This window comes from Ovis canadensis, chromosome 3 (assembly GCF_042477335.2).
Source record: "Ovis canadensis isolate MfBH-ARS-UI-01 breed Bighorn chromosome 3, ARS-UI_OviCan_v2, whole genome shotgun sequence".
NCBI lineage: Eukaryota > Metazoa > Chordata > Mammalia > Artiodactyla > Bovidae > Ovis > Ovis canadensis.
This window is the reverse complement of record NC_091247.1, coordinates 113405108-113429350: the sequence shown is the minus strand read 5'-3', so window position 1 is coordinate 113429350 and position 24243 is coordinate 113405108. Positions and strand designations below refer to the sequence as shown.

General features: G+C 40.8%; 1 protein-coding gene across 2 annotated transcripts; it reads right to left on the bottom strand.

Moving 5' to 3' along the window:
- Window positions 1-96: 96 nt before the first annotated feature.
- TMEM19 (transmembrane protein 19) lies at window positions 97-22055 on the bottom strand. 2 transcript variants are annotated; one of them, XR_011255807.1, is made up of 7 exons: window positions 19635-22055; window positions 17583-17696; window positions 8324-8461; window positions 7676-7930; window positions 6313-6522; window positions 3673-4414; window positions 97-2664 (listed from the first exon to the last, which is right to left on the bottom strand). XR_011255807.1 is itself a non-coding variant. In XM_069584008.1 (6 exons), the coding sequence occupies exons 1-6, from the start codon at window positions 19759-19761 to the stop codon at window positions 4251-4253; spliced, it is 1008 nt and encodes a 335-aa protein (XP_069440109.1). In that variant the 5' UTR covers window positions 19762-21768; the 3' UTR covers window positions 97-4250. The 2 variants fall into 2 exon arrangements, 1 of the variants encoding a protein (XP_069440109.1); XM_069584008.1 differs by having other exon boundaries at window positions 97-4414; window positions 19635-21768.
- Between the last annotated feature and the right edge of the window lie 2188 nt (window positions 22056-24243).

The window sequence follows — 24243 nt, the reverse complement described above, 5'->3', positions numbered from 1 at the left end:
CTTTCACTGCTGAGGCCTGAGTTCAATCCCTGGCCAGGGAACTGAAATCCCACGAGAAGCACAAACAGCCAAAAACAAAAACCTCATAGATTTGTATAAGTATTTTAACAGTAGCTTTATTGGCAAATAATTAATAGATCATAAACTTAAAAATTATTTCAGAAATAAACATAATCTATAATCATAACAGGTAACACATTAATATTTTTGTATATATCCTTCTGATCATTTTTCCTAAATAGGTTTTTCTTGGGTATAAGTACCTGACTTAAAGCAGCAAAATGACAGTGCAAATTATAAGAAAATCTGACTGATTTCTATATATTAAAAGACATTCAAAACAAGTAATATCTAGAAAATATCTCAAATTTCTAGCAGTTGTTATCTTGAAGGTGGGAGAAAGATAGATTTGTTGAGGAGACAGTGGAGGCAAAGGATATTTTAGTTGACCTCTAGTGTTATAATTTTTTAAAAAGAAGGATAGATTCAGAGTATGAATTGCACATTGGAAAAATTCAAACATTAAAAAAAGAGTTGCCACATGTATAAAATAAGTTTTGAAGGATGCGGTTATGATGAATGAAAGGGAATTAACATGTATTGTCAGGAAAAATAAATTCAGGAGCTTTGCCATTTTAACCCACCTCAACCCTACCCCTTCTACAATCACTTCCTGATTCATTAGTTCCAAAGCCATTAGAACTGTGTCACACGATTGAGAAACACTGGCATCACGGCAGTCCTGTAAAGTTCAGGTAACCAAACTAGTTTTTAAATTTTCTTCTAGAAATATGTTCCTGATCATCAACTTTTAGTGACTCTTAAACGGGAAAGCTGATTAGGCTCAAACAACTTAATTAACATATACTGAACACTTATTTTTTAAATGTTCAGAACCATTTGAAGTTACAGCAACAATACTCCATGGTGCAGTTGCACATCTGTGCACTCACGCTGAAAGCTCTTGCAAGTCACCTGGGATCTGCTGGCTAAGCAGTCTCCTCTCACTGTGGTGGCGTCAGGAACACCAGAGGGTGGGGCTCCAGGATGCCCAGGTGCAGACAGGCAGCAGCTGTCTGCACTGCAGGCATGTGGCAACGTTTACAACATGTCACCTCACGTGATTGTTCTTTATACTAAGTCTATGCCTAACTGGGATGAGGTTGGCGTTTCTGGACTCAGCATTCTACAGGTAAAGCAGCTAGAAAAAAGAGAGAGATACTGATTCCTGGGTCGGGAAGATTCCCTGGAGAAGGAAGTGGCAACCCACTCCAGTATTCTTGCCTGGAGAATCCCATGGACAGAGGAGCCTGGCAGGTTACAGTCCATGGGGTCGCAAGAGGTGGACATGACTTAGTGACTAAACTACCACCATCCGCACGTGGGCCAAAGCATAGATAACTTAAGTGATGAGAAAAGCTATGAATGGAATGCCTTATCAGTTCACTGTTCTTTTAATGGCTCCCTTTGATGAGTCTTCAAATAATACTCCTTGAAGTCTTCAGATCTCCTTTAGGAGCTGCCCTGAGCCAGATATACCTTGCTCTTTTCTACTGTCTGACAGTATGGCAAGAAATAGAATGTATGCCTTTAGGCTGCCTAGGTAGGCAGCAGTACACGTATTACTTAGTAAATGCCTCCATGGAGCTCTTTCTATGAAAAGCATTTTTTACATAAACTGTTTATGGTTACAGTAAAATATCTAATACATGGAAAATTGTTTTTTTAAAAAGCACATTTTTAAAAAGTCTACAATTATCATATCCAAACATGCTCTGCAAACAGAGAGTTTCTTCCCAAATTCTGTGACAAAAACTGATCTGACCTGATCTGATGCTCTCGGCATCTTTAGTTATCACATTTATTAGTGGTATTCATATATCCACCACAGAAATATCAGTGTATTTGGTAATGGGGGCCCTTCTAGACTCTTTGCACAGTTTTACATAAAATATTTTATATTTACCCTATCACTTGTCTAAAATCTGAAAAATTTTGATTCCAAAACACAACTAGCCCTTGGTTTTCAAATAAAGGATTGCAAAGCATATGTCCCCAAACTGTTACCAATGTGGTGATTCCTCCAAACCCCAAAATGGTTCCAGTGAGTATGTCTTCCCCAAAGAATGTCATGAGGTTAAACCTCCAGGAGAAGAGAAAAGAGGAATGTTAGAACAGCTGTAGGAACACGCAAGCTGCATACAAAAACACGACAGAGAGATGATCTGGGCAGTCACGCAAGACCGCGTGTTAGCAGAAGCTACCCGTCCACAAGGACAGCACCCAGTGCTGTAGCTAATAGCTGTCTGCGTAAACATGAAAAGCCCCATTCTTTTGAGACTTTTAGGTATGGGGTATTCTTTTTTGATTTATTTTTATTGAACTATAATTGATATACAACATTAACTTCAGGTATACAACATTAACTTCAGGTGTACAACATAATGATTTGACATTTGTATAAAGACATTCTTAATTTGGGGCTTCCCTAGTGGCTCAGTGGTAAAGAATTTGCCTGCTAATGCAGAAGACACAGGAGAAGCGGGTTTGATCCCCATGTTGGGACGATCTTCTGGAGGAGGAAATGGCAACCCACTCCAATATTCTCGCCTGGAAAAATCCCATGGACAGAGGAGGCTGGCAGGCTACAGTCCATCCATAGGGCTGTAAAGAGTCAAGCATGACTAAGGACAGCATATTCTTATTTCATAGTTCTCAAACTGTTTAAACACTGGACTCTCCTAGGGAGTTTTCTAAAAATAACCCATGCATGGATCTCACTTTCAGACATTCTGATTTACTTAGTCTAAAGAGCAGCCTTTACAACAGTGTTTTTAAAAATTCCCTATTAAAATTGTGTTTAAAAACACAATTCTAAGGTGCAGCCAGAGCTTTAAAAAGTCCCAATACTCAGTCTGTGTCCCAGACCACATAAATCAGAATTTTTGGAAGAAGCGCAGATGTAAGTATTTCTTTAAAAAGATGCTCAGGTGATGTCAATGTATACACAAAGCAGACAGGTTGAGACCCACTGAGTTGTTTGTCTTAAGGCTTAAGTGTGCCAACTGTTTTTAAAAAAATTCTTCCTGAACCAAGTCATTTCTAGATAACCACTGAAGCAGTCACCAATAAAGAATTCTAAGCTTTCTCCACTCTGATAGTGGCTTATTCATGAATCTCTCCTCAATTTTTGTATGAATGAACAAGGGGCAGGGGAATAAAGATATTGAGATCACATGAGAGATATTTCAAAATACTTTTAGCACAATAATCCATACTATATTAAACTCCTTTAGCGCTTCCATCAAACTGAAGAACGTAACTGAAAGTAGCATTCACTTTGGCTGAGGCTGTAATAGAGGCGAGTATACCTTAATAGGGAATCACAGCATCTTCAGTGAATGCTAGGACAGCGAATGAAACAATAATTGCACGAATTTTCCAGTGACTCTCACTGGTCAAGATGCTAATGTAAACCACATTCATGGACAAATTTCAAAGAAAGCTACAAAACACCTTAAAGGTATTAAATTTAAGCTATCTTCTGCTCAGAGACCAACTGAAATACATAGAAAGGTGCACATTGTTTAGATCTCAGGTATGTCTTTTGCTTTTACTTAAAAATAATCTTTTTTGTGTGCATTCTAATGGTCACATGAAAAAGACATTTACCTTTTTTTCCATCACTAACTCTGAGGAAGGAAGAACAAACGTGGAGAAGGCCTTGCAGCTCACCAGGAACCAAGCGCCACACTTTTTACAGTAGTAAGTGGCAGGTAACGGGAGAAGTCCAGGATACTACACTTACGCAGGCTTCCGCACACATTCGTTTAAATACTTAGAGTGGATATGACATCTGGGTAACTGGCAGGGAGGCATTTCTCCATCACAACTCAACCATTTAAAAATGTTATCACTTTTAGTCCCTTTGCTGATTAAAATAAACAAAACAAAATTTATATCTGCCATGCAGGAACTTTCAGTTCAATATATTGGGACATTATAACTTCACTGTTCAAGTTCTACTCAGCAGAAGAAAAGTAGCTAAATTGAGTCGTGTCTTTCACTGGGAAGATACGCGCTGTTAGAAACACACACAGAGAGGAAGGCTGTGGCACGCCGTCATAACGGCTAGAGGAGGAGCTGGCACTTCTGCTTTGTCATTACAGTTATTCTTCTCGGGATGAAACTTGGAATTGCAAGCTTAGCTAAATTCGTCATAGTTTTAACTTTGGTAAATGAAATAAAGTTCACTGTCTAGGCCAAAAACCCCAAGCAGCAGTTGGGAGCAAGAGGGCTACGAGGACAGAAGTAAACAGATTCACGGCATTGTTGTCGAGAATGGGTTTCCCGGCTATGTACTTCACCTCCTTCCTGGGGCTGCTGACCACCATGCCAGTGCTTTCATCCAAACCTGGAATGAAAAAGAAGCGAATGAAGTGGAAAATCCAAATGACTTCATTTAAAAAAAACAACAGCAAAAAACCAAATTAGCTTTCCCCTCTAAAGAAGCTGAACTTGTAAAGATTCTCGGCCATTCAAAGAATGACTTTAGTGGATACCTACATGGTGAGTGGCACGGAACCCATGGTTACAAAAGGCCTCCTTGAAGAAGTGGGTCTCAGTACGCCTCAATACTGGCTTCTCAAGAATGCTGGAGTTCTTTCAGAAGGAGAAGGGAGGCCTTGAAAAGCAGAGGTGGCATGAAACTGGCAGATTGGGCTTGCCTTCCCAGGGGCTCCCCTCTAAGACCACAAGGAAGGCTCCTGAAAGCAGGGGTCACCTTTGCAACCTCTACAACAGACACTAAGGCCCAGCAAGGTGCTCACACAAAGGAGGCACACAGAGATGAATCCAATCTGCCCCCCAGCCCACATTTTTTTCCCAACCCACTCAATATGATCAGAAATTTCCAAGTAAGAACTCAGTTTAGAATAAAACCTAGCTCTGTGTAATGTGTTGTATGTATGGTTACTGACCCTTTAGTATAAATTAAAATCCGACTGCTTCCTCCCAGCATCTAGGTAAAACTAATGAAGCTGAGAGAGCAGATGTTTTGTTGGTGGAACCAGATTATACGGGGGTGTGAAGAGAGACTGGGAGCACTGTATTTAGGGAACTGTCTGGAGACTTCCAGCCTCTTCACTGTATGAATCAAAGGAGAAGACGTGGTTGGTCAGAGGCTGGAGCAAAGACACACCAAAGAGAACCAGTTGGCACACTGACATGACAGGCGAGCCTTAGGTGCAAAGCACAGAAAATGTTGGAGAAAACGCTTATGTATCTTGATGCAGGACTAGCAGACATGACGTTACAGTAGAAAAGTACATCATCTGTGTAGCATCAGGTTAGCAGAAGAATTATTTCTCAAATGGATTTGGAAAACAAATGGAAAGAGGGGCATAAGACTGATCTGACTCCCAAATTCTGCTTCCCTGGGATTAAAATCCCATAAACAAATGCCATCTGTCTCCTGCATGACCATTCCCTGGATAGCTTCTACTCAGTGCTCTGCAGGAATAATTCTCTTTCAGTCAGTTTCTCACAAAAGAATAAGAAATTCAAAATTGTATGACAGACTTTTTGCCCTATTACTCTGGCTCCCTTAACAACCTGTGTCTTTGGGATTGTTTTTATTATCTTATCTCTCTGTTTTCCTTTTGCATATTTCTTCCCCATTTCTTTCTCTTTTTTTAACACATTTATTTTGTTTTTGGCTGCACTGGGTGTCACTGTTTGGCATGGGCTCTCTCTAGCTGTGGAGAGTGAGAGCGTCCCTTTGTTGCAGCGTGCAGGCTCCTCACCCTGCTGGCTCCTCCTGCCGCGGAGCACGGGCTCCCGCACGGCGGGTTTGTGTGCTGGCACGCAGGCCCAGCTGCTGCATGGCACGCAGAATCCTCCTAATCAGGGATCGAACCTGTGTCTCCTGCACTGCTGGGCAGCTCCTATCCACCGCACCCCCACGGAAGCCCCTGTCCCTCTTCTTTCAGTTTTAAGGACACATTTATTCAGTGTCATGATCAGACTACTACCTTTAGCGATCAACCAGCAGCGTAGGTGAAAAAAACAGTCCTACATGAAGTATCTCTGTTGTGATGCTTTCCACTTTCCACAGAAAAGAAACTAAGATAACTTGTTTACAATTAGTCAAAAATACAGTCCTAGAATTTTTTGTCCATAAACATGATGTATCTAAGATATGTCTAAAACATACCTTCTCTGAAGCGGCTAGGCACTACTACTACTGTGTGTGGCTGAGACCTCATTTCTTTAATACACCAAGAAGTTGCAATAATAAGGTTATGTTCTTACCACTAAATTGCATGGTAGCTCCTAAATATGAATCCACAATTGATCCCAGTAATCCAGCCAGACCTCCAAATGCAATAATTGGCCACTGGGGAGCAGAGATGTCTAAATCGTTAACAAAAACCAACTGTGTGAGGAAGTAAGTGATGCCCACAAAGGTTCCACCAAGAAGACTGGAGGCAAGGCCCACCATCGTCACTCCTCCGTTGGTCCCTAAAGAAGAACATGATAAAATCAGCTGGTGAACAATCAGCCAACACATGCAGTCAAAAGAAGCAAAGCATCTGGTACCCGTCTAATCAAAACCAACTCAAAGAAAGGGTTCACCCTGATGCAATCCAAAGACCCTCCTACTTAGAGAAGAGGCTTTTCTCCTCAATAATTCCTGACGTTTTCAGCAGTGAGTTTAGGAGAGCCAGGCTGCCTGGTTTCACTCTCAGTTCCGTCATTTCCAAGCTTGGTGACTGTGATAAAGTTATGTAACTTCTCTATGCCTTAGTTTACTTGTTTGTGAGATATAAACAATAAAAGGACCAAGTCACATGATTATTAAGAGTAAACAGTAATAATGGAGAGCAGTCACAACACTGCTTTGCACATAGCTGGTACTCAAATATATTAATTGTTATGTTGCAGCCGCTGCTGATAATGAAGGGGACAAAAGGAAGGAAAAAGGAGAAGAGAGGAGGAGATGATGATAAAGCAGCAGTAGTAGTACTATTAACAGCAGGAGCAATAGTTGGTAACAATAATGGGGAAATGAGATACACATCAAAGCACTAACCAGGTAACAAGCTCCCAAGAGATCCTCTATCATTTCTTTCCTTTTCCCTTCCTACTGAGAAGCCTGCAGGTCAATCTCTATGTTTGCATACAATTTATCTAGGAGTTCCTAACACTTCCTGCAAATATTACTTATTATCACCAGTTTAATAGCCTATAGTCATTTTCCAATTAAGGGGGGAAATTTGAAATTCTCTCTTTAAAAAAAAAAGATTTATTTATTTGGCTGCACTGGGTTTCAGTTTTGGCATGTGAGGTCCTCACTCTTCCTTGTGGCATGCAGGATCTAATTCCCTGACCAGGAGTGGAGCTCAGACCTCCTACACTGGGAGCATGGAGCTTCAGCCACTGGACCACTAGGGGAGACCCCAAACTCAAATTCTTAAAAGGCTTTTAAATAAGAAACACAATAAATCAAGAGGCTTTATTTTTGGCTACACTGTGTGTCATGAGGGATCTCAGATCCTGATCACGGCTGGAACCCGGATCCCCTGCAGGGGAACCTCGGAGTCTTAACTACCGGATTGCCAGGGAAGTCCCTGTTCACTTTTTTTTTTTCAAAGAAACTTAAATAAAGACTCACCAACTGGAACTTTCTCCCAGGTTGTTATCAGCCTTGGCGCGCTTTTACTCAGAACAGGGGCAACTTCTGAAGCCCATGTGTCTCCAGCAGAGGAGGCCAGTGCAGCCAAGAGAGACAGACACATCCAGGAAGCAGTGTGCTGTTTGGAAAAGTCTATCGGGATTTCCCCAGGGCCACTTTCTATCATGTACAGCAGGGCCAGCTCCGTGGGCACAGCGCCATTACAGAACACCTGAAGCCAGTTTCTCTGCCCACCTAGGATCCAACAAGAAAAGAAAAGCACAAGGGTGTTTCCTCCTCAGGAGGAAAGTCATGCAGTTACCTATAACTGCTCCTAATTTACATTGTAAAATTTAAGAAAAGAAAAATGACTGTAATTTTTAAAATGACTAAAAGTGGGATGAAAACGCTGCCCACATTCTGTACTGTTTCAGAATAATTAATGATAGACTTTAGTACTTCTAAAATTCTGCTGTTCTCACTATCATGGTAAAGAAATAATAAACTATATCAGGCCACTACTTTAAGTAACTCTCATATAAAATTTACGTTTCATGAGTCTAAACAGGTTCTGATTAAACGCTGATGGTATGTTAAGATGAAATAAAAGTTACTAATTTAAGTGACATTAAATATAATTCACTTTACCTTCCTTGTATTCTGAATCTAGATGCTTCTTTGCTTTTCCCTTCCATTTAGTAAGTTTTGAGGAAGAAAGAAAAAACATCAGCAAAGAGGTAAAAAAGCTGAAATTTGCAATGGTTAGGATAAATCCAACCACGAGCCCTGAAAGAAACACATATATACAAAATTACACTTAGTCCATACACTAATACTGGGAAAAAAAAGAATGAATTTTTTCAGTTATTTTCATATTAAAACTGGAAATGTTCATTTCTAATATATTTACATTTTTACCAACTAAGACATTACCAAACAGTATGCAACGGCACCCCACTCCAGTACTCTTGCCTGGAAAATCCCATGGACGGCAGAGCCTGGTAGGCTACAGTCCATGGGGTCGCTAGGAGTCGGACACGACTGACTTCACTTTCACTTCTCATTTTCATGCACTGGAGGAGGAAATGGCAACCCACTCCAGTGTTCTTGCCTGGAGAATCCCAGGGATGGGGGAGCCTGGTGGGCTGCCGTCTACGCGGTCGCAGAGTCGGACACGACTGAAGTGACTTAGCAGCAGCATAGTCTTTCAAGTTTCTATTTTTTACATTTCCCCTCCATACCTGGGATTTTTTTTTCCACTTTACAAGAAATTCAGTAAATAGACCATCCAAGAGTGAATCTGGGAGAAAAGAGGCACACAGAAAACAAATCCCAACATGACAGAAATAAGTCTCTACTTATTAATAATTATTTTAAATGTAAATGGGTCAAGTGATCAAATCAAAAAAACAGAGGCTGCAAAATGGATAAAAATACTGGTAAAACTATATGCTGACTACAAGCGACTTGCTTTAAATCTAAAAACACAATGGGTTGAAAGTGAGAGAACTAAAAAAGATAATCTATGCAAATAAGTGACCAAAAGAGAGCACGGGTGGCTACACCAATATCAGACAAAACACACAAAATGGATAAGCTCAAAACCGGATTCATACGGCATGATCTTTCTCTGTATCTATTCTTAAGCATTTCTTTTCTTCCTGGCATAACAGAATGCTTGAGGCTCATCTTAAACCTACTTTGCCCCAGCCCTGAAAGCAGCCATTTCTCTAAGGAGCTCTGGTTCATTCCAGTGGGGAATGGATATTAGAGGTCAAAATCTAGGCTTATGGTCTGTCCATGTCTACTGAGATATATTTGCTTTTTGTGGGCAAAGCAAGTGAATACACACATACAAAAATACACTCATGCATATATATTCATGCTTATAGATGAGTACTTCCAGCCTTGCATTTTCCGAGAATGTGATGAGCACATTCAGGCACAGCTATCTTCTATGGCCCTATCCAGGCTACCTGCTAGTATAATATTACTAACTACAACCTCTTCCACCCCTAACTGCATGGTGGACAATCTCTGCTCTCTGTAACTCTTAAGATAAATATATTCAGTTTTACTATATGAAGATTTTTATTAAATAATACAACAAAACACTACTAAATAACAGAATAGATATTAGACAATTAAGTATGCTACTATGTATTTAATAATTTAAGTATTAAATAACAGAACAAGGGCCCAGATTCCTATTTCTGAAGTAATTCCTTCCATTGGTTAGCTCAATCTAGACTGATTCATCAGTCACTGAATTACTTGATTATTGGCATTTTACTTAAGTTCAGTACATTTTAATTGAGAGTGCAAGAAACAGGATAACGCTAACAAGGGCCCAGATTCCTATTTCTGAAGCAATTCCTTCCATTGGTTAGCTCAATCTAGACTGATTCATCAGTCACTGAATTACTTGATTATTGGCATTTTACTTAAGTTCAGCACATTTTAATTGAGAGTGCAAGAAACAGGATAACACTGTATAAAGTACTAATAAAGTAATAAAGTGCTCCACCTCTGGAGCTGAACATTCTGAAGTTAAAACCTCAACTTCTGCACTTACTATTGAAAAACTAGATGTTATCTAACTTTAAGCTTCAGTTTCTCATTAGTGTATTGATAATAACTCCTACCTCATTGGCTTACTGTGAAAAGTTAAATGAGATAATTTTAATAATATGCTTATTATATAAGCCAGCACACAGGAAGTCCTTAATAAATGTTAACGAGGATCATTGGCAATAATATTAAATAGCAGTTACAGTGGCAAAATCTCAACAATCACATTGTTGCAATTATGATTATTATTGTAATAATAATAATGATGTTATTATGTTACCCAACTTTTAATTCTTTTCAGTTGTTTTTTAATATATTACACAAGTAGTACCCAAGTGGGCTTCCCTGGTGGCTCAGTGATAAAGAATCCACCTGCCATGCAGGTAACATGGCTTTGATTCCTGAGTTGGGAAGATCCCCTGGAGAAAAGTGAAAGTCGCTCAGTCATGTCTGACCCAGGCTACCCACTCCATGGCATTCTCCAGGCTAGAATACTGGAGTGGGTAGCACTTCCCTTCTCCAGGGGATCTCCCCAACCCAGGGATCAAACCCAGGTATCCCCCATTGCAAGTGGATTCTTTACCAATTGAGCTATTAAGGAAGGCCCACGCCCACAGGAGAAGGAAATGATAACCCATTCCAGTATTCTTGCCTGGAAAATCCCACTGACAGAGGAGCCTGGAAGGCTATCGTCCACGGGATCGCAAAGAGCTGGGCACAGCTGAGCAAATGCGCACACATGCTCGCAGTACACAAGCACCGGAGAGGAAAGCTAAAACATACAGAGGTATATGAAGTAACAGTCAGTGTCTTTCTTCCTCAAGAACACCATGCCCCACCCTTCTCCAGGGGGCTGCCCTTTACTTCAGCCACTGCAAAATACCACGTGAAGCAATCAGTGTTCGAGTTGAGGATAGGTTCAGAATGAGGAATAAATTGAAGGCAACATGCTTCAAAGGAATGATTTCTTTGATGTAGTCTAAAAATCTTGGAATTTTTTGTATCTCCCAGTTATGTCTGAACTTTTAGATTAGTAACTGCTGTCTCCAGCACATGTCTATTCCACCTCTTCAACCCACCTCTAACATCTCTAATGGTTCCTCAGTGCTAAGGACTTAATACGTGTAACAATGGGAAGCTTTCAAAGAATGTGAAGACTCAAGGATTATGGCTATCTTCTGAGTTTAAAACATGTTAATTCTGTAACTAGTGGATGTGATCTGGGGAAGTGAGACAACACTGTCTATAAATAGCTCTGATAGTGGGAATCAGTCAGTTCAGTCGCTCAGTTGTGTCCTACTCTTTGCCATCCCATGGACTGCAGCACGCCAGGCCTCCCTGTCCATCACCAATTCCTGGAGTTTACTCAAACCCATGTCCGTTGAGTCTGTGATGCCATCTAACCATCTCATCCTCTGTTGTCCCTTCTCCTCTGGCTTTGAATCTTTCCCAGCATTAGGGTCTTTTCAAATGAGTTAGCTCTTTGCATCAAGTGGTCAAAGTACTGGAGTTTCAGCTTCAGCATCGGTCCTTCCAATGAATATTCAAGACTGATTTCTTTTAGGATGCACTGGTTGGATATCCTTGCAGTCCAAGGGACTCTCAAGAGTCTTCTCCAACACCACAGTTCAAAAGCATCAATTCTTCGGCGCTCAGCTTTCTTTATAGTCCAACTCTCACATCCATACATGACTACTCGAAAAACCATACCTTTGACTAGATGAAACTTTGTTGGCAAAGTAATGTCTCTGCTTTTTAATAAGCTGTCTCAGTTGGTCATAACTTTTCTTCCAAGGAGTAAGCGTCTTTTAATTTCATGGCTGCAGTCACCATCTGCAGCAATTCTGGAGCACAAAAAAAGAAAGTCTGACACCGTTTCCATTGTCTGTTTCCCCATCTATCTGCCATGAAGTGATGGGACCAGATACCATGATCTTAGTTTTCTGAATGTTGAGTTTTAAGCCAACTTTTTAACTTTCCTCTTTCACTTTCATCAAGAGGCTCTTTAGCTCTTCTTTGCTTTCTGCCATAGGGGTGGTGTCATCTGCATATCTGAGGTTATTGATATTTCTCCCAGCAATCTTGATCCCAGCTTGTGCTTCATCCAGCCCGGCATTTCGAATGATGTACTCTGCATATAAGTTAAATAAGCAGGGTGACAATATACAGTCTTGATGTACTCCTTTCATAATTTGGAACCAGTCTGCTGTTCCATGTCCAGTTCTAACTGAAGCTTCTTGACCTGCATACAGATTTCTCAGGAGGTAGGTCAGGTGGTCTGGTATTCCCATCTCTTTCAGAATTTTCCACAGTTTGTTGTGATCCACACAGTCAAAAGCTTTGGCATAGTCAATAAAGCAGAAATAGATGTTTTTCTGGAACTCTCTTGCTTTTTGATGATCCAACGGATGTTGGCAATTTGATCTCTGGTTCCTCTGCCTTTTCTAAAACCAGCTTGAACATCTGGAAGTTCTCGGTTCACAAACTGCTGAAGCCTGGCTTGGAGAATTTTGAGCATTATTTTGCTAGCGTGTGAGATGAATGCAACTGTGTGGTTGTTTGAGCATTTTTTGGCATTGCCTTTCTTTGGGATTGGAATGAAAACTGACCTTTTCCAGTCCTGTGGCCACTGCTGAGTTTTCCAAATGTGCTGGCATATTGAGTGCAGCACTTTCACAGCATCATCTTTTAGGATTTGAAATAGCTCAACTGGAATGCCATCCTCTGCAATAACTGTCTGTAGTGATGCTTCCTAAGGCCCACTTGACTTCACATTCCATCATGTCTGGCTCCAGGCGAGTGATCACACCATCGCGATTATCTGGGTTGTGAAGATCTTTTTTTGTACAGTTTTTCTGTGTAGTCTTGCCACTTCTTCTTAGTATCTTCTGCTTCTGTTAGGTCCATGCCATTTCTGTCCTTCACTGTGCCCATCTTTGCATGAAAAGTTACCTTGGTATCTCCAATTTTCTTGAAGAGATCTCTAGGCTGAAAGTTACCTAGAATTGCAACCAAAGGGGCCTGGGAATAATCTCTAGGAGGCAGAAAAGGGAAAGGTATGATTGGAATTTTTTAATCTAATAAACTCAAATCTAATCAATTATATCCTATATACTATTGCTTAGCGAAAGACTGAGAATCAAAAGAAGGCTGGTTAGCCCAAAATATAGAATACGAAGGCCAAGAGGACCAGAGGTTGGCAGACTTGAATACTACACCAAGGTCAGGACACTCTGAACTATGCATTTGCATTACTGACTGTTTCTCAGTAAGGTGTGTCTGCGCTGTTGTGTCCGACTCTTTCTGACCCCACGGACCACAGCCTGCCAGGCTCCTCTGTCTGTGGGATTTTTGCTGACAAGAATACTGGAGTGGGTTGCCATTTCCTCCTCCAGGGGATCTTCCTCATCCAGGGATTGAACCCATGTCTCCTAATTCTCCTGCACTGGCGGGCAGATTCTTTACCACTGAGCCACCTGAAAAGCAACCTTCTAAATACAAGCTGACTTCTCAACTGGCCTGACCTGAATAGTGATGTTTGCATCCAGTTGGCCCAGGAGTTCTATATTTAATCAGATTAATAAAGTATCACTCTGGCTCACTGATTAGTCCTTTTTGGCAGTAGGCCACATAAACCAGTTTTCCTTGGCTCTGATCAATTCTGGATACCTGACTGAATGAGATTTCTATCTGAAAAGACTGAAAACCGTACCTGAACTATGATAACCAAAGAGGTAAGGCCACTTTTGTGAGACCACATGAAGCACAACCACTGGCCTTTTCTGACAACACCCCGCTGGCTGTGCACTCCCATCACCCTTACAGCATCTCCCTGGGCTTAAATGCCTCAAACACCTCCTACTTCTCATCTGCTTCCCCTGACTAGAAATGTAAGCTCTTTGACAGTGGAATTTTTACCTATTTTCTTCACTTCTTAGTCTTCAGTGCCCAAAACAGTGTCTGGCAAACTAAATATTTATTGCAAGAATGAATTTAAAAAAGCAAAAATCAATAAACCCGAGAGTCTTGACAAGTGAAATTAAATTTAAACTTATCAAGAGATTGATGACAAATTATTTACACAGACATGTTCAAAGGAACACACTGAATAACTAGACTGGAGCAGATCACTTGCACAGCACTTTATAAGCCCTATGTGATCCTCTCCTTATTCTAGAAGTATTCTTTCTCTCGAGGGGACGAGAGCACTCCAAATACCCAGATCCTGAGGATGTTCTGAAACTCTTCTCAGTTCAAAGCACACTAAAGACATGTTATGGCAAAACTGAATAAAATCCCTATGACTATAATAGTAATTGTGGAAGGAAAACAATACTAACATTTATAATATACATATTTTAAGTGCCAGGTCCTATGCTAATCATTTCATATGTATGACTCCTCACAATGAGTCAGTGCTATAGACATTATTATTCCTTCTCATTTTACAGGTGGGAATAGTCATTAAGATGAAGTTTAAGTGATTTGCAGTCACACGTTAGGACAGATTTCCCAAGTATGATATTATACTTTGAATCAACAGTACTGTTTTTTATCCTTAAGGGGAAAAGAAGCTCCAAACAAAAAAGGTACCAACTTTCTATAGAATGAGTGATTAGGTAGAGAGTGGAGGTTTTAAAATCCATCCACATGTATTTCCTAAGCACTGCTACAACAGTGTGCGGCACCATTCAAACAGCGTGGGGAACAGAAGCGTATGGTGCGGTCTGTCTGTGGGGAGTTTACTGTGTAAGACTTCACAGACTAAAGAGATATGGTGTCCCACACATTTCCTTGTTTGAGCCTCACCAAGAAGCCCATAAGGACCTATGTCATGAAGAAAGTGAGGCTTGGAGGAGATAGGTGCCGCAGCCAAGTTCACAGAGAGAGAGGTGGCAATGCCAGGATTTAAATGTTTATCTTCTAATTCTAAATCAAGCCAAGTAGGAGAGGAATAGAGGCCCAAGGGCTAGAAGGCAGAAAAGGAAATGGTAGCAGGAAAGAAAAGAAAGTGGAGATCAGAAAAGTAAGAGGAAAAAAAAGAAAAGTAAGAGGAGAAAACAGGATAATAAACAGCATGGAAGTCAAAGGAAGACAGCACTTCAAGACCTTGATGCTTCTTCCCACAGGTCAAGAACAATGAAAACCAAGGCAAGGCTGCCCAAGAAAAAACATTTTTAGCAAAGCATAACTCTATATTATTATTATATTTAATCAGAGATTGTTCAAATTGTTTGCTAAGTGCTAATGATAGATTTCTCAGCTTCTCAACAGAACCTGAAGAGTGTGTCTCAGTTTTGAAGAACGAGAATGAGCATGCTTCCCCGAGGACCTGTGCCTAATAATGGTAATCACCCTATACATGCCGGCTATGTGTCTAGGCACTGAGTTAAAAACTTCAGAGAAATTATTTCATTCTTGCTGCAACTCTAAGAATGAAATGAGGGGTAGATCAGAATTTTGCGGGTCTTGAAACTTACAAATTGGGAGCCTGCTTTTTTTTTAAAAAATCTTTTATCCCTGAAAAATTTACAAAACCAGAGGACCATGAAAGCACTCTGCTAGGGCCCTTCCTGGACTTTGAAAGGCACTGCTGGAAATGAGCTGCCATGGAGTTTAAGCTGTTACTTTCACGGTGTTGTCCTTCTCTAGGCTGGATATTTTTAATGCACAGGAAGCATTTATTCATCTTCTGAATCCTTAAAAAGTTGAAGTATAGTTGATTTACAATGGCATGTTAATTTCTAGGTTAGATGTTAAAAAGCCTCTTCTCTGAAGAGAAAACTGAGGCACAGGGAGGTTAAGTCCCACGACGTCCCTAGCCATTATTCAAACTCTTTCTTGCCTGATTCTAGTGCTTGTTATTTTACCTATCAGACTATCTAGCCTCCATGAAGGCCCACTCTAGTTCATAAAACTTTATAAAATCTCTGCTGTATGTGAACACAGAGGAGAGCACGTTTACAATACATTAGGGCTAATGATGAGCAGCCTCTTGAAGGCTGGGTAGGCGGCTTTGAGACCTGCCAGTTCTAAATATCAGCATTGTGTAGTGATCCCAGCCTATAGGACGTATTTGAGGGGAATCCTTGTGTCTTGGGGCTTATACCATTGGCAGGATATAAAAATCCCAAAGTCATGTCAGATCCCATCACTCCTCTGGTTTGAGACCAGGGGATTCTAGCTTGGGATGAATTCTTTTTTGTGCTTCGCAGCTCTGTATTATCTGGCCATTGCATCTTTCTTTAATGTTTATCTCTCATGACTTTTCCAGTCGAATGAGTCTTATTCTCACTCCCAAACAAACCAGGCTTGAACATGTCAGGGCCTTTCTGCTTGTTTTGTCAAGCCTGACAAAGCCTGTCATGCTTCTTGCAGTTCTCATTTCTGACATTTTTAGGTCCCAGTTCAAAACTACCTCTTTTAACACAAAGGTTAATCCTGAGCCTACTCACAGAAAAATGTCCCACATTCCCCAATATTCACACTTTATTATCTTTAATTTTTCTCATAAACTTTATCATTATATGAAAAGGTTTATGTATTTTATTATCTATCTGTACTAAAGAATAGAAGTTCCATACAATCTGAAACCTAGCCCTTGTTCACAGCTATTCCCCCAGTTTCTAGCAGAGCGGCACACAGTAAATGCTTAATAAATATCTGCCAGAAGAATAAATGGCCTGTCCTCATTGCAATTCTGAAGACTTGAGAATACTCAGTTGGGCCTACTCTGCTTGATTCTGCTAATAGTAATTTCCAAGTGCTATTCTTCCCAAAATGGGCTTAGGTGGCTCAGTGGAAAGTAATCTGCCTGCAGTGCAGGAGATGCAAGAGACCTGGGTTCAATCCCTGGAGAGGGAAGATCCCCTGGAGCAGGAAATGGCAACCGGCTCTAGTACTCTTGCCTGGAGAATCCCATGGACAGAGGAACCTGGCAGGCTATAGTCCCTGGGGTCCCAAAAAACTGGACATGACTGAGCACATTTTTCCCAATGGCTCCTCCATTTTACCTTGAGGTAAAATGCTCCAATGTGTCTGCCTGCAGAAAATTTAATCCAACTCAGCAGCTGAGTAATCAAGGTCCTCAAAAGTCTATCCCACTAATTTACTTGTTATCAACTACAAAGTTCAATTTGTATGTCACACTGAAAGAATATGTTAGTATCCGAAATTCTGGCAGAATAGGAATGGTGAACAACGCATAACTTTTTCATTGTCTACAGTAAGTAACATTGTGATTTATAGTCTCATATGTTCAGAATTTAGAAGCCACATGTTTAAATTACATAAGCAAGCAATTATTATACGCCAAACGTTCAAAAGAAAAACATACCTCCTAAAGCCCCACTGTGATCTAGACTTTTCTTCTTAAAGCCATGAGAGACGATCAAAACAGGAACAACAACAGAAAACAGCCAACGCCAGGGAGAAACAGGCTGAAAGTTACCTGAAAAATTACAGAAGTAGAGCATAAATTGTGTCAAGCCTACACAGGTTAGTCTTGGGTGCAAGCTTTGATAACTGCATTCTGGATTAAAATACTGTTGTCAGTACAGAAACTGAGATAAAGCCACCAAAGTAAAATATTTACATTGAAACTTGTTTAAGAGAGACAGTCCTACTGGTGAGTGACAAAGTAAGTCCTGTCTAAGTTTTAAGACCATTTACACTATTTATAATAATGGGTATTTGATACATATTTGAAGATGTGAAATGCATTTCTGGTTCTTTCTTTGGAAAGGAGGCACGTATTCAACCTCAAGAACTGCATAGAACAAACAGGATCCAATTTTTTTTTAACACAATCCAATTATTCCTCTCTCTGCCTTTCACAGAGATTTCTTAAAAAGGTAACATTCCCACAGGTTACATACACACCTCAGGATTCAAAGGTTAGCAACTGATTTTTCCAAAGGTGGCATGCTTTGTTTTGTTTCAGCTAGCATAATTTTTTTCAGATAATTGTCAATAAAATTAGGAAATTTAGTATAAAAAATCCAGACTCTTGTTTCCTGTTTCGAAACCTGGATGTTCAGGCTCACATGGCAGAACTGACCACAGGGGAAGAGAAACCACCTCCTTTCGACCATTCATGGCGTTACCATTTAAAGTCCCCCCTTTAATATAAAGTGATTATAAATGTGAACTATTGCTTGTGCCCACATTTCTACCAAAACTTGGAAAATGTTATAGTAACGATAAATGGAGCATCACTTTTAAAAATTATGACTCACTTTATTGTACACCTGTAACATATAATATTGTACATCAACTAAAACAATAAATATTTTAAAAAAATTTTAAAAAAGGAAAATGCAAGACAAAGAGGGTGAAACATTAAAAAAAAAAACTGGGAAAATCCTATTTCTAGAAGTGAAAACTGTTCTCATGTGCTTAACATGCAAAGAAAAGCCTTGGACAGCTTCACTTACCTGCATTAGGTGCCTGGTCCCAAGGGGTCACTTACATTCACAAATCCTGGCTTACTCTATTTAGTTCCAGTCATAGTTAACTTACTTACTTACCTCCCTCCCCAAGCCCTCATCCCCTACTGGGAACCATGAATGAACAGCCAGAAATCTGTATCTTGGAAAACATTCACTAGATTATTCACACATTTCTTTGAAAAAGGACTAAGGTCTAAAATGGCAATCACTTATCACCATTTATGAGTCCACTTTCTCACTCTATTTCTCACTTTTCCTTTCAACTGAAGTGCCCTGTTTGTATAAGGGGGCATCAAGGAGTCTGTACAGAAGCATTCTTGTACTCTACAGCAGCTTCAAAACCTTCAAGCTCTGAGTTCAGAGTGCCTCACATTTATGCAAACTGGCTTCAGGCTTTAAAACAATTTTGCTCTTCGGCAGTGACCAGACAGCAGACAAATCTTCCAAATCTCCAATTGTGTCGTTTATTTTCACTTTTTTTACAGGCCACATGAAACTGATGAACTTTATAAATATTCTTATTAAAAGTATCACTGCAATTGCTTTGCAAAATTGTTTCACTTGTTTTTCATCAAGATAGATGTAACAATTACATAAAATATAAAACATATTTTGGAACAGGTATAACTAGTATGACAAACAATATTTATTAAAAGCTTTAAAACGTTCAAGGCACTGTGTATTTCCATGTTAGTAAATCCAAGTCGGGCCACAGAAGTTAAATAAACAGTTTATAACCCTTCAGAGGATACGAGTTTTGACCTTCAAAATGGGACATTCTTTCACCGATTTTTTTTTAAACTTTATTTTACTTTATAATACTGTATTGGTTTTGCCATACATTGACATGACTCCACCACAGGTGTACATGCGTTCCCAAACATGAACCCCCCTCCCTCTTTCACCGATTAAAGACAAATTAGAACATTCATACTCACCATAATAGGTGCTTGCAGTCATAGACATAATCCAGAAAGCTGAAGAAATGCAAATGATCAGGCTCAATATAACTATATTAGTCATCATCTTTATGTATTTTTTGTATGTATTGTCAAGATCTTGCATGAAAAATAAGGATATAAACACCTGGAGAAGAACCTATCTCGCGTTCCGGAGAAAAATAAAGTCAGCTAAGTGGCCAGCAAAACATTCGTGTAGAGGCGAACATAAATGCTAACATTTGTCACCAGTCGAGAAAACAGTACAAACCGACACTGTTTCTAGATACTGGGCTGAGCACTGCTGCGGGAGCTTAGGCGAGGAAATCAAGCCGCACCAGTGCTGGGCGCCTGCTCGAAGAGCGCGGTTACTTCACACCAGAACTTCACCGCCGCGAACGGGAAAGGGAAGCGGGGGCAGCCAACCAGAAGCCTGGGGCGGCGAGCTCCGCCTTCCCCGCCGGCCCGTGCGCCGAGGCCGGGCGCCCGCGGCGCGAAGGGGCGGGACGCGGGACTAGGATGCGGGGTGTGCCGGCGGCGAGTCCCGCCCGACCGCGCGTGGTCGCTCCGCACGGCCGGCCGCGCGGCTCCCGAGGCCTGGTCCAGCCGGCCGGGCGCAGAGCCCCGGATCTCCGCCCGCGCCTGCCCTCTCTTCTGCGCCCGAGACGCGCCTCCTGCGCGCATGCCCCGCGGCTGCCGCGGGCGTGGCCTCGCTTAAGGGAGCGTTTAAAGCGCGGCTCCAAGGGCAGGCAGGCCTGGAGGATCCCGCAAGCGAGAGCCGACGTTCGTGCCCTGTGCGTCTGTAGTGCTTCTTAGAATCTAGGCAATTGGAACACCATATAAAGGTCTTGAGTTTGAGGTCATCCCCAAGAGTGGAAAAGTGAAACCGCCACCATGAGAGTAAGAGGAATGAAAGCAAGTGGATTGAGATCCAGTTAAGTCCATGTCAAGCATCAAATTCGGATGAATTGTTCATGCCATACAATATTAACGGACTTTTTAGGGGAAAGGGACGTATTGGGCTGTAGAAAGGGAATTTTGACTGAGAACGTCGTTTAAAAACAACGTCGTTCTGTAAGGTTCTGGACACTGTTGACCACTGGAGATATACAGATAGCTCCACAAAGCTCATGTTATTGAACTCTCAAACAGTTACTATCTGGAACTGTGGAAAATCTGTTCCCACACCTCTCCTATTTGAAGTCTGAATTCAGTCAGTTCACTTAGAAAGCAGAACAGCTTGTCATCATTAAAAATCTGAATCTTGTGACTTCACATTTTATTTGAAATTAATTTTTGTTTGCTGAGTCATCAGCAATTGATAATGACATTATATTCTGAACTTTCCCCGCTAATTGCTGACAGTGTAAGCAGCAGCAGCAACTAATTTTCAGACGTAGTACCCAAATGTGTTTTAACCTGTTAAAAGAGTAATTACTTTTTGAAAACACAGTGTTACACGCAAAGACTATTTAAAACGCTTTCCTTTCGTAAGTGAAAGTCGCTCAGTCGTCTCCTACTCTTGCGACCCCCATGGACTATAGAGTCCATGGAATTCTCCAGGTCAGAATACTGGAGTGGGGTAACCCTTCCCTTCTCCAGGGGATCTTCCCGACCCAGGTCTCCCGCATTGCAGGCGGATTCTTTACCAGATGAGCCATCAGGGAAGCCCAAGAGTATTGGAGTGGGTAGCCTATCCCTTCTCCAGTGGATATTCCTGACCCAGGAATCCAAGCAGTCTCCTGAATTGTAGGCGGATTATTTGCCAGCTGAGCCGCCAGGGAAGCATTTGATTAATTACCTGAGAACCACATTTGTGAAGTAGGACTAAATAGTAAGGGACTTCTTTCACTCCATGCATATATACTCTTTACGCAGAGATTATGTACCCACTCTAGTCTGGGTCTGTTCAGCGCAGGTAAACAATTGGATTACTTCAGAAAGCATATTGGCCAATTGTAGCGATACTAGACTACTCGGTAGAGTTATTATTAATAAGTGACCTTGTTTTTGTCTTTGCTTAGACAAAGTTATGAACTGGTATTGCTTATTTATCCCCTTCACATCATCATGGTCGCAGGGTCTTCTTGCCTGATCCTGTTCTATGAGATTTTTATGTCTAATAGGAAACCTGTGTCTGGCCATCTTCTGACAACACTCAAGTCCAGCTGTGTCAGGCTAGTTGCTGACTGTCAGGGATGATTTTCTCTCTCATGAATATGTTAGCTAAATTTGCAGATTAAATAATAACAGTATCTGTGATTGACTCTTCAAATGAATAGTGCTCTTCCATTTATTCCGGATGTCCAATTATTGCTGTTGTTCTTCATAAAATAAGTTATTCTCTCTTAAAGCTGAAACAATTTGGGGGAATTGACATAATTAAAATATTCTTTAAAAAGAAACATCATTCTACAATCTGATAACGTTTATAGAGTTTGATAATCTGAAAATATTTCAACAGTCTTTTTCTATTTGCTTTAAAAGCCATTTCTAGCAGAATTTCTGGGTAAGCATTTTCTAAATTATGCTCAAGATATTATTACATATGTGACCCTCCCCCACTCCCACCTTCCCTACAAAATAGTCTTAGTGTTAGTCGCTCAGTTGTGTCTGACTCTTTGCCCCATGGACTGTAGCCTGCCAGGCTTCTCTGTCCATGGAATTCTCCAGGGAAGAATACTGGAATGGGTAGTCTTTCCCTTCTCTGGGGGAATCTTCTCGACCCAGGGATCGACTGGTCTCCTGCATTGCAGGCAGATTCTTTACTGTCTGAGCCGGGAGGAAAGCCTTCCAAAATACCTCCAATAAAATTTAAGGTTCAGATATGAGGTTTGTTTCCTCAAAGGACTGGGAGAGTGCAGTAAAGGCTCTGAGAAGTTAAGAAACTGAACACTTTTATATAAATGTTTCCAACAGAGTTGTTTTACCACAGATTTCATTCCCTCATAAAACTTAAGTTTGATAATTGTTATTATAATCAGAGCAACAGCCTGAAAGTTCATTGTTGGACTAATAATCTTTAAATTTCACAATGTAAATACCTACTTATGTGGGTTTTTGACATAAACACTTTCTGGGGTAAACATTTGATACTTAGTACTCTAGTATTCTTGCCTGGGAAATCCCATGGACTTAGCAACTACACAACCACCACCAATTGTAAAAATCATCAACTGGCAAAACCCACCTAACTGATGCTAGGAAAATATCAGTGTGTTCTGTGTACAATCACTTTGAATCTAGGCCAAAGGAGTGTTTTACATTTTGTGAAATCTAAATGTGCTAATGGCTAAAATATACATATCAGATCCCTGAGGCCCAAACCATCACACACATACACATTTGACTGCAGTGCAGGAGACCTGGGTTCAATCCCTGGGTCTAGAAGATCCCCTGGTGGAGGGAATGGCTACCCACTCCAGTATTCTTGCCTGGAGAATTCCACAGACAGAGGAACTTGGCGAGAGAGTCCATGAGGTCGCAAAGAGTTGGCCAGGACTGCGCAACTAACACTTTCACTTTCACATATACATGTCAGACCCTGAAGCCTAAAACAAAACACACACACAGCCTTCAAGAAACACAGAAAATGAAAATATATGTGTAGACAATAATAATGAGATGATGACTTTATCCAAGTTATGCATAAAACAGGACTTAAGGAGAGAAGTGCTTATGTTACTTTGATATAGGAAAGTGTCAGAGTGGGAGCATCAGAGCTAATACTTAAAAAGATGATAGCGAGTTTGCTAAATGACAAAGCTAAAGTATAGGCAATATATAAAGATTTAGTGGTTAAAAGCATGAAAACACACGTTCATGAGAATGGAGTATTTTGAGATAACAAGGTCTGAAATAACTAAAGAGCCTCTTGATGAAAGTGAAAGAGGAGAGTGAAAAAGTTGGCTTAAAGCTCAACATTCAAAAAACTAAGACCATGGGATCTGGTCCTATCACTTCATGGCAAATAGATAGGGAAACAATGGAAACAGCGACAGACTTGATTTTCTTGGGCTCCAAAATCACTGCAGACGGTGACTGCAGCCATGAAACTAAAAGATGCTTATTCCTTGGAAGAAAAGTTATGACCAACAAGACAGCATATTAAAAAGCAGAGACATTACTTTGCCAACAAAGGTCCTTCTAGTCAAAGCTATGGTTTTTCCAGTAGTCATCTATGGATGTGAGAGTGGACTATAAAGAAAGCTGAGCACTGAAGAATTGATGCTTTTGAACTGTGGTGTTGGAGAGACTCTTGAGTCCCTTGGACTGCAAGAGGATCCAACCAGTCCATCAAGAGGAAATCAGTCCTGAATATTCATTGGAAGGACTGATGCTGAAACTGAAAATCCAATACTTTGGCCACCTGATGCGAAGAGCTGACTCGTTTGAAAAGACGCTAATGCTGGGAAAGATTGAAAGTGGGAGGAGAAGGGGACAACAGAGGATGAGGTGGTTGGATGGAATCACCGACTCAATGGATATGAGTCTGAGTAAACGCCGGGAGTTGGTGATGGACAGGGAGGCCTGGCGTGCTGCAGTCCATGGGGTGGCAAAGAGTCAGACACGACTGAGAGACTGAACTGAACTGAACTACTTAAATAAC

Bases quoted from the DNA above. Each gene is read 5' to 3' on its own strand.
- TMEM19 (XM_069584008.1), bottom strand. From the start codon at position 19,761: ATGCAAGATCTTGACAATACATACAAAAAATACATAAAGATGATGACT. The intron at 8,462-17,582 runs GTATGTTTTTCT...TGTTTCTTTCAG, and splicing joins TCACAGTGGGGCTTTAGGAG to GGCTCGTGGTTGGATTTATC. The intron at 7,931-8,323 runs GTAAAGTGAATT...GTTGGATCCTAG, and splicing joins AGATTCAGAATACAAGGAAG to GTGGGCAGAGAAACTGGCTT.